Genomic DNA, 10204 nt, shown 5'->3' on the forward strand with positions numbered 1-10204 from the left:
TGGGGGGGGGGGGGGGGAGCTAATGTCTAGTTAACATCAAGCTATGTTTTCCATGCTACTTCATCTTCCACAGCATACACTAACACTAAATTCATGGGAAAATGGAAACTTGAGGTTTTAGCCTATTGCCAAAATGACTGCCATGCTAAAAATACAAGCAGTATGAATAATCCCCAAGAAAAAAAGGAAGGGAAGAAATATGATGTGATAATTCTGTGCAAAGACATCAATAAATACACTTACTAAAAGAAAGGCGTCTATAAGTATAGAACTATAGATGAGTACTGTATAAATGAAAATCACCCAGTAAAAAGCAACCTCATAGCAATGACTATGAAGCTAAGACCGAGAAAGGTGCACTTACCAAAAGCCATAGCATAGTCTGGTCGCACAAGGAGAGCACGCTGGTAACACATAATGGCCTCCTGTGGCATCCTGAGAGCCTGGAAATACAAACCAGATACACATATTTCTCACATTCTTGTCCAGGCATTTTGCACAACAGACCATATTAGCACAATGCAGAAGCGCTTACCTTATACACATTTCCCAGGTTCAAATATGCGTCTGAAAAATTTGGTTTTAGCTTGACAGCTTCCTGGTTGTGAGAAGTTCAAACCACAAAATAGTGAGTCAACTTAATAGCCCATAAACAAAGAGCGGAGGCAAAATAAAAGCAAATTTGGCAAAAGGTGGAGGATTTGTGGCTTAGGTCGCAGGTTCAAGCCCCACACCATGCAAAGCAAAGCCCGGTATTTAAGTGGAGAAGGGTAGAGCGGCGGGCCCATTATCCACCGAGTTTAGAAGGCTGTGATTGGTCCAAAGGGCGAGTCACAGACGGATTTCTCGGTTAAAAAAAAAAAACAAATCCAAATCTCTGATATAATAAACTGATATACACTACGATATAAGGTACTCCTCCGTACCTTGTAGTACTGCAATGCCCTGTTAAGATCGCCAGCATCCATGAAGAGGCCAGCAAGATTGGACCATGCAACAGCAAATGTAGGTTGTATGCGCAGTGCCTCCACATAACAATTGTATGCCTAACGGAAAACTAATAATCAAGACAACAGAAATCAACCAGCATAACAAGAGCCAGCAAAGCATCTATAGCCAACAGAAAAGCATAGGAACTGCACTTCAAGACTGAAAGACCTGTCAAAGAATAATAAAATTGGAGAATGCAGAGTATATCTCACTCAACACATATGTGTAGACGTTGTACAAAGTTCAAGTCCACAACCATCCTACAGCCACTCGTTAAATACATATAGGGCCCACCATCAATGACAGAACAAAACAAAATATAAGTTATGAAGAACCAGTGTTTTACCTCTTGCACCAAACCTTGTGCTTTCATCAGATTTCCAAGATTGCTATGTGCGTCAACCTAGAAAGAATACAAGGGAGTCAAGAAAGAAACATAGCAAGAAGCAAATCTACTGAACTGTTACAAAGAAGCCAAATAAATAGGTAATCTTGAATACCAGACGAGGATTTAAAGCTAGAGCCTGATGGCAACATTGGGCTGCGTCACTCAGCCTTCCTTTCCTCATATATGCACCAGCTAAATTTGACCAGGCATCAGCAAAATTGGGACGCAGCTGCAACCAAAATATTACCGTAAATTATGTCATTCAACAATAATGAACCATAGTTATATTATAGCAGAATTATAGCAAACACCTTTGCTGCTATATCAAGATTCCAAACAAAAAGCCAAACTTGCAAATATATAGTTGAGGAACCTGTTGCCATAATTTCTGTGAAAGAGAGGCTTCCATCACGTAGGAAAATGAAAGGTCTTCTTTCGGTTTTTGAAATAAGAAAGGAGAACAGTGAATTTCTAGGACCCAAATTGACCTGTATATACTCTTTTCCTATCCAAATTGCGCATTATATATTCTTTTTTCGATAACCAGATGCCCCTTACATATCCTTGCGAGCTCTATTTGAAAAGGTAAGAATTACTTTAAATCACCAAGAATTAGCCTGTTATCAGACAGAAAATTCCTCTTTGAATAAATTGTTAAGCATAGCCAAAAAGAATGGTCACTTTTAGTGTCAAAAGCCAAAACCCCAGAAAATAGAACTTAACGAACAAGTGACTTGTAGTAGTTTTGCATTAGATACAAGACTTGTTAGTTGTTTCCGATAGTGGTGCTTTAGCACAAAGAGATGAAGCGTCCGGGACCCCGGCCAACAAGACCACAACAATCTAAACATAGTTATCTCAAACCCCTAACTTCTGTTAGCACCACCTTTTCTAAATGTTTCATGCCTGAGGGTTGAGATGCGCAACTTATGCAACATAGTCTATGCAACAAAAATCCAAGGCCACATACCTAGACCCATTTCCGAACCAACACAAGATATTATTATTGGACTCTGTGTATTAACGAGCGGAAATTATCGAGTTTTCAACTAGTTGTTATGTGTAACGCGCCTTCCCTCCCCTCACTTTGGAAAGATTGTCAATATTTTCTTATGATGACCTGGTCGAGAGAGTACGATATGATCCTTTAGATTCAACATCAACCATGCTTCAACCCTCAGATCGTTGGTGAGGAACATTATGAAACCACCAAAAGAGTTAAGCAAACTTTAAAACGTTACAAAGAACTTCAGGACACTAGAGCAATCCTTGAATTAGATGAATTAACCAAAGAGGATCGTTAGCATATTTCAGGCAACAATTCTTCTTTATTTTCCTTTTATTCTTTATCCAAAAATAGTCTTGGCATATACACAGAAAATATTTCTATATAATATGCAAGTATATTAACCAAGTATTTGACTAATAACAACTTTATTTACAATATGCAGGAAATTTCTATGGACTGGGAGCATGGAGTTATCACACAAAGCTATACTGGCTTGGGATAAGATATGCTGCCCAAAATCTGCAGGAGGCCTGAATGTACTGGACATTTCACTCTAATATAGTCCAGCAGTCTGTCACTCTGTGGAACTTATTTAGGAACTTATGTAGGAAGAAGGATAAGTTGTGGGCGGTATGGATTCACACAGAGGTTGTTAGACCTACTATGTTGTATGGGGCAGAGTGTTACCAGTCAAGAACTCTCGTTCAGAAAATGAATGTAGCGTAGGCCATAGATGATGATGCTTAGATGGAATGTGTGGGCCCAAAACGAATAGTACCATCAAGGGTATGGTGATTTCTACTGAGACAAAAAATTCTTAACTCAACAATCCAGCAATAAAAAACAGAACTTGAAGAGTTCTTAAATTTGCTTCCATGTGGTTCGCACCAAAGAAAATCAAGAGACGGGAAAACTTAAATAGCAATAGTTTCCAAGTTAACAAAAGCCATGAAGAAGTACACACTCAAAAAAAAAAAAACGCTCGTTATTCCAACAGCATTAGTCATGCTTATTAACCATCGACCTAAGTGGGATAATGAAAATTATAACATTCCAATAAGGCAAATGAAGATGCATACAAACCTCTATTGCAATCAAATAATAGCGTATTGCAACATCGATATTGTCCTTTTCCTGCAAATAATAGAAGGCAAACAAATCATATCGATGTTCAATCACAAAAAGTAAAAGTTAGCAACTAGAAGAACTAATACAACCATACCTTCCAAGCATTTGCCATATTTCCATAGCACTCAGCAAACTGTGGATTAACGCGGAGGGCTTCTTCATTTTTTGCAATGCATGTATCAAAATCATGCAACTAAAACAAGGAAAAATAAAATTATTTACATAGATCTATGGGGATAAGTACATGCAAGACATAGGAGGCAGTAGGCACTGTGAGTATAAAACACTGCCATAAAGCATACCTGATAATATATAGCCCCCAAAAGAAGAAGATTATCAGTGCGCTGGGGATTTCTCTCATAAACTGCCTTGCTATGCTCTAGAGCCTGTTTATAGTTTCCAGCTTTGTAGTTCTGATGAGCAAGAGTTAAGAGTGTGTCCTCATCAACTGTGGCACAAGAAATACAGATGTCAAAAGCTATAAAGACACACACACACACACACAGAGAGAGTGGGTGGGTGTACTAGCAATGCATGTTATCATTAATAAAGCAGTTCTGATAAGCAAGAGTTAAAGGTGTGTCCACATCAACTGTCGCACAAGAAAATGAGAAATACAGATGTCAAAGTAGAGAGAGCTCAAACCTTGAAATCAATTCTAATAAATGGTCACATGTGATCCACCACAACTAACGGTGTCATCACCACGAGAAAAGGAAAACCAACCAAAAGTAAATGTCGCGCTATATAGCATTCAAGTTTTCTCACGTTAACTTGTTAGTTTCTAGAAATCTTGGGTGATACTCTTATTTTATGCTATATGGTATCTTTTGGGATTTGAGGTTCAGCAGAAACTTACAAGGCTAATAAAAAACTTGGTTGGTTTGCTCCACCATCAAAAAATTACTATGGGTTCTCAGGATGTTTGGAAATGGGAACAGGGGAAATGGAGTCTTTTCCGTTTTGTGAGAGAGGAGATTGTGTACCCACATACCTCGATATGGATCCCTAGAGCAACGAGAAAGGTGTGCTTCTTCACTTGGCTAGCCATGAGGGGGGTGATCTTGACAGCGGAGAACTTGAGGAAGAGAAAGCTTACTTGTGCTAGTTGGTGCTTCATGTGCAAAGAAACAGGAGAAGACATATATCACCTGCTCTCACATTGCCAAGTAGCATCTTAGTTATGCGGGGAGCTGATGAGATGGTTTGGTTTTGAGTGGGCAATGCCGAGAACTGTGAAAGAAACAGTGTTTAGCTGGCTTGTAGAAGACACTAGACAGGGGAGGAGATGCAAGACATGTGAAGTTGCACCTTTAGCATTGATGAGGACCATATGGAGAGAGAGGAATAGGAGAGCTTTTGATGGAATAGAGAAACATGTCGTCCACTTGAGAAATAGCCTCGTTTACCTTATTTCTTTTGGTGCACCATAAAGTAACTTTTTGTATAGATGATTGGGTGGCTTTCGTAGAAAATCATGTATTTTTGACAGATTTTCTACATTTTGTACACGGGCTAGTTAATGCTCTTTTGTTAATAATATTCTTACTTCATTTTTAAAAAAAAAAACTAAATGGGATCTTTGGCATAGCCGGATATTATTGGACTATCTAGCATTTTCGGATATTATTTGTATTCAACTGTCAAATTCATCGGTGCTTCGACTTTCATATTCCTATATCAATATGCATGTAGGTTAAACATTGGAATATATGACATTCAACTATCCAATTGCTGGAAGTCCAAAGATCTCAACTTTGTGCTATTAATAATAGTTATATTAAACAATACAATCTGCCATTGTTGGACACTAATATCATTGATAATGACATTAGTCACCCAAATCCCATGCTTGTTACCCTTATCTTCATAATAAGTTGGAATTAAAAGCAAACCATGAAGCAAATGGGCTTTCCCTCCTCCATTCTAATCTTCTTCATTTTTTCCCTTTATGTTCCTCAACTTAATGGTAACCATAATTTGTTGGACGAATCCAGCACAGGACTTGCACTGAATGTTAGTTTCAAGTCACTTTCAACTTGACAAGGGCATAAGGGAAAAGTTAGAGTCCTTGTAAACTACATCTCAGCACTTAAAAATCATGACTATCTTAAGCTTCTAGCCTTTCAACTTGACAAAGGTATCCATACAATTAGTCAAGTTGCGCATAAGCTAGCTCGGACACCACAATTATCAAAAACATACTCTCTAATACTCAAAATCATCTTCCTAATTAATTAAACCCTCTTAACACAGAATTCAACTGTAAAGACAAAGACTCTTTAACCGCAAAACACCTCGATTCCAAGGCCAAACACATCTAACTAAATAATTTTTTTTAAAAGCATAAACAGCTCTAAATATACTTTACTTCACATCCAAATTCAACATAAAGACACAACTTCTAACCTAAACACATCAATCTAAACAATTTTTAAAAAAAACAGCTCGAATATACTTTACTTTACCCTCTAACATCAAAATTCACCACAAAGACACAATTTTTAACCTAAACACATCAAACTAAACAAAAAATTAAAAAAAAAAGACAGCTTGAATTATACTTTACTTTACTCTCAAACATTGAAACTCAACATAAAGACACAATTTTTAACCTAAACACATCAAACTAAATTTACAAAAAACAGCTCAAAATATACTTAACTTTACCCTCTAACATCAAAATTCAACATAAAAACTCTATTTTAACCTGAACACATCAAACTAACCAAATTCAAAAAAAAAAAAACACAGCTCGAAATATACTATTTTACCTTCTCTAGACAAGTCAGACTTGATATTCACAGATGACAAAACCGACTCAGCATAAAACGGAAACGACGAATCATTTCTCGGATCACCATCATGTGAAACCCTAGAAATCAACAACTGTTGCTGATACTGCCGTGGATCGCTTTGCAGCGACAACATCCTGATCTACAACATGCACTATCTCCTCCAAATTCACAAAAAAAAGTGAAAGAGATAACGAAATTCAGCCGAAAATTGAAGAATTATTCTTCAACAAATGGAAAATTCCAATTTTCCTATCGATTTATTATACTGTAAACAATGACTGTTGTGCTTGTAGTTACGAGCTCTTTTTCCATTGGTGTTTGTGTGAAATTACTGTATTACCCTCGTGTTATGCTTTAACACATGTGGTTTGTTTGGTATTGGTCGGTTTGACTACTTTATTACTCCCTCTGTTTCACAAAGAATGACCTAGTTTGACTTGGCACGGAGTTTAAGTAAATAAAGAAGACTTTTTGAATTTTTGTGGTCCTAAATTAAAGTTATGTCAAATGTACAAAATTGCCCTTAATTTTTGTGGTCTTAAACATGCCACATGGAAAGCAAAAAGTAAAATGTTACCAAAAAAGGAAAGAGGTCATTCTTTTTGAAACTGACTAAAAGGAAAGGAGGTCATTCTTTGTGAAACGGAGGGAGTATTATCGATCACTGCCTCGAAAAGGTAGTTAGGTTACTACCGAAAGCCTCTGATTTTTAAAAAAATGTATATGATTTAATATTCTAAAACATGATTTAAAAAAATTTAAAATGTAAAATTTGGAGCATGAATTTATATTTTGTAAAAAAAAAGATATATCATTTTAGATTTTGTAAAAAAATAATAATCATGTTTGGCGTGAAGAGTTTGTTCGTACCATGTGAAAGCATTATGTTAACGAATAACTAGTTATTACTATTGTTGATTGATGGATCTTTATAAAATTATGTGTAGTTCAAATCTTGTAATTGTAAATATTTATTTATAAATGAAACACGGAGATATGCAATTTATCAATACGGCATTTTAGGATATTATGATACTTTGTTTTATAAGCTATAGTTTGTTTATTTGGTAAGATTGTGTAATTGAAGAAGTTTTGATGATTTTCAAAAATAAAGGTTTTTTCATGTTTATGAAAAGAATACAATTTCAGAATCCATTGGTGTTTGTGTGAAATGACTGTATTACCCTCGTGTTATGGTTTAACACGTGTGGTTTGTTTGGTATTGTCGATTTGACTACTTTATTATTATCACTGCCTCAATAAGGTATAGAGGTTGTTTCCGAAAGCCCTCTGATTTTTAAAAAATGTATGTGATTTGAATCTTTGATATTCCAAAACATGATTCAAAAAAAATAAAAATGTGAAATTTGGAGCATAGGTTTATATTTAAAAAAAAAAGATTTATCATTTTAGATTTTGTAAAAAAATAAATCATGTTCGGCGTGAATTCGTACCATGTGAAAGTATTATGTGAACGAATAACTAGTTACTACTATTGTTGATTGATGGATCTTTATAAAACTATGTGTAGTTCAAATCTTGTAATTGTAAATAGTTATTTATATTTTTATAAAAGAAACATGGAGATAGGTAATTTATCAATACATCTTTTAGGATATTATGATACTTTGTTTATGAGCTATAATTTGTTTATTTGGTAAGATTGTGTAATTGAAGTAGTCTTGATGATTTTCAAAAATAAAGGTTTTTTCATGTTTATGAAAAGAATACAATTTCAGAATCCAAATTGCATGTTCAAATAAATCTTCAACTTCATACTAATTTGATTTAATATCATAATTTCAAATCATGATATCAACGATAAGCAATCACATGAATTGTTCAACTCATTTGAATGAAATGCATGAATATATCCAAGACAATAGAAAAGGTCTTACTCATGTGTTCTGTATGTCTCACGCGATAGCGGATTGCACTCTTATAAATATATAAAGTTTCAACCAAGGTTTACATATAGCATGGCACATTTACCCCGTTTGTATAGTCTGTTCCTATTTGAATTCTCAGTTTTTCGCATCTGAACTATCACCATATATGGTCATTCTCTTTACATCGCACTGTACATATATAATACACACTTCACTATATATCATCATAAATTTTTCTCTTATACAATATATAATGAGAGATTTGATTGTATGTATTAAAGCACACATTAACTACTAGTTATTCTCTTATCCTCTTTGAACTATCATCATATATGTAAAAGAAAGAACAAATGATAGTTAATGTGTGTCTTAATACATCTTTGGTGAAAGTTCACATGGGAAAATGGAACAAATTAAAACTGGAGTGTGAAACGCGTGAATAAATAATAATTTAAATATATTTTTTACAAGAAAAAAATTTCAAAATAGTCTCTTATCTTTAGGTTAAGACTCAAAGTCATCCTTAAATTTTCACATGGAGCACTAATATTCCCTCATGTTTGCAATATTGGTGCACTTTTGGTCCTTCTCCAAATTTCTACCTATTTTTAACATTAATTTTGTCCACAATTTTGTGGATGAAATGTTCAATCGTTTTTTTTTTTCTAGCAAAAATAATAATTCCATGTAGAGAAGGTGATAAGAAGAATACTTTAATTTGGTCAGTAGAAATATTATTGCAGCTAAACTTAGAACTCTTTAACATAGATGTTGCAAGAAAAGAAAAAAATATACCATTGTCTGTGAAATTGACTTGATCAACTTTTTGAGTTTAGCTGCAATAATATTTGTACTAAACAAAACAAGGTATTTCTCTTCTTACATTCTCTCACATAAAGTTATTATTATTTATAATAAATATATAAAAAGGAGGTTAAACATCTCATACATAAATTGTGGATAAAATTAATGTTAAAAAATGAGAAAATTTTGGAGAGGATCAAAAGTGCAACAATATTGCAAATATGAGGGACTATTAGTGTTTCACGTGAAAACTTAAGAATCTCTGAGTCTTAATTCAAAGATAAGAGACTATTTTAGTCTGTTTCTCTATTTTGACTATTATTTTCCTTTCTTTTTCTTAAACTCCATGCTCAATCAGACAAACATGCATAAAATACGACGACATGTATATATAAAGAGATAGAAATGTTAGACGTAAACAACATGCCTTCTTATAAATCTTTCTCATGTCTTATATATATCTACATTGTTTATTTGAACAAACGAATGATACACTTCTAAATATACAAAAAATTTAATGCTCTTACACTTTTTATTTTATCCGTAATGAACAACATTCATAACCACACAAATAGTAAAGTTTGTGAGCAAATCACTATTCAACTTAAAAAATTGATTAAAGTTGTGCATATATTAGTAATAAAGAGATTAATTACGAAGAAATTTACATATTATATAATGCATATATTAGTGATGTAGCATTTAGATATTCATATATTAGTTGTTCCACCTTTATCACACATAAAACATTACATAAATTTCCTCATAACTATACATGTATTAGTCCAAATTTATAACTCGTAAATCAAACATCACACTAATATTACAAATGAAATAACTCATCTCCTAACTAGTTACAAAACGTGATATTACCTGCATAACTCACCTCCAAAACAATTATCAAATGATTCGAACAACAATTAATCCAATATAATCCACATATGAAGTTGGGAAAGAGTAGAGTGTATATAAACGTTACCTTCATTTTAAAAATAATTTCATTTATTTTTACAAATTGAAGTTGAAATTATAAAATAAATATTTTCATTAATACAATAACATAGTATACTATTGTTGAAAAATCCCCCAATTCATTCAAGATTAACATAACCAACTCACCTCAGCCCTGTTTTGTCCTCCTTTCATCTTCCCCAGTGTTGACTGATTTCCTCGGTGTGACCCCTCTAGCCCCCCACCC

General features: G+C 34.0%; 1 protein-coding gene across 1 annotated transcript in view; it reads right to left on the reverse strand.

The window, feature by feature from the left end:
* LOC102579515 (probable UDP-N-acetylglucosamine--peptide N-acetylglucosaminyltransferase SEC) overlaps nucleotides 1–6574 on the reverse strand; it is a 12278-nt gene extending 5704 nt beyond the window's left edge. Inside the window, exons 1-9 of the mRNA XM_015304465.1 lie at nucleotides 6290–6574; nucleotides 3818–3963; nucleotides 3610–3708; nucleotides 3471–3521; nucleotides 1491–1607; nucleotides 1337–1393; nucleotides 927–1046; nucleotides 536–598; nucleotides 365–443 (exon numbers count right to left, since the gene is read on the reverse strand). Of these exons, the coding sequence (XP_015159951.1) occupies nucleotides 365–443; nucleotides 536–598; nucleotides 927–1046; nucleotides 1337–1393; nucleotides 1491–1607; nucleotides 3471–3521; nucleotides 3610–3708; nucleotides 3818–3963; nucleotides 6290–6446 (889 nt within the window). The 5' untranslated portion in view covers nucleotides 6447–6574. The remainder of the gene's footprint in view (nucleotides 1–364; nucleotides 444–535; nucleotides 599–926; nucleotides 1047–1336; nucleotides 1394–1490; nucleotides 1608–3470; nucleotides 3522–3609; nucleotides 3709–3817; nucleotides 3964–6289) is intronic.
* Between the last annotated feature and the right edge of the window lie 3630 nt (nucleotides 6575–10204).

This window comes from Solanum tuberosum, unplaced genomic scaffold, assembly GCF_000226075.1.
Source record: "Solanum tuberosum cultivar DM 1-3 516 R44 unplaced genomic scaffold, SolTub_3.0 scf00512, whole genome shotgun sequence".
Lineage (NCBI taxonomy): Eukaryota > Viridiplantae > Streptophyta > Magnoliopsida > Solanales > Solanaceae > Solanum > Solanum tuberosum.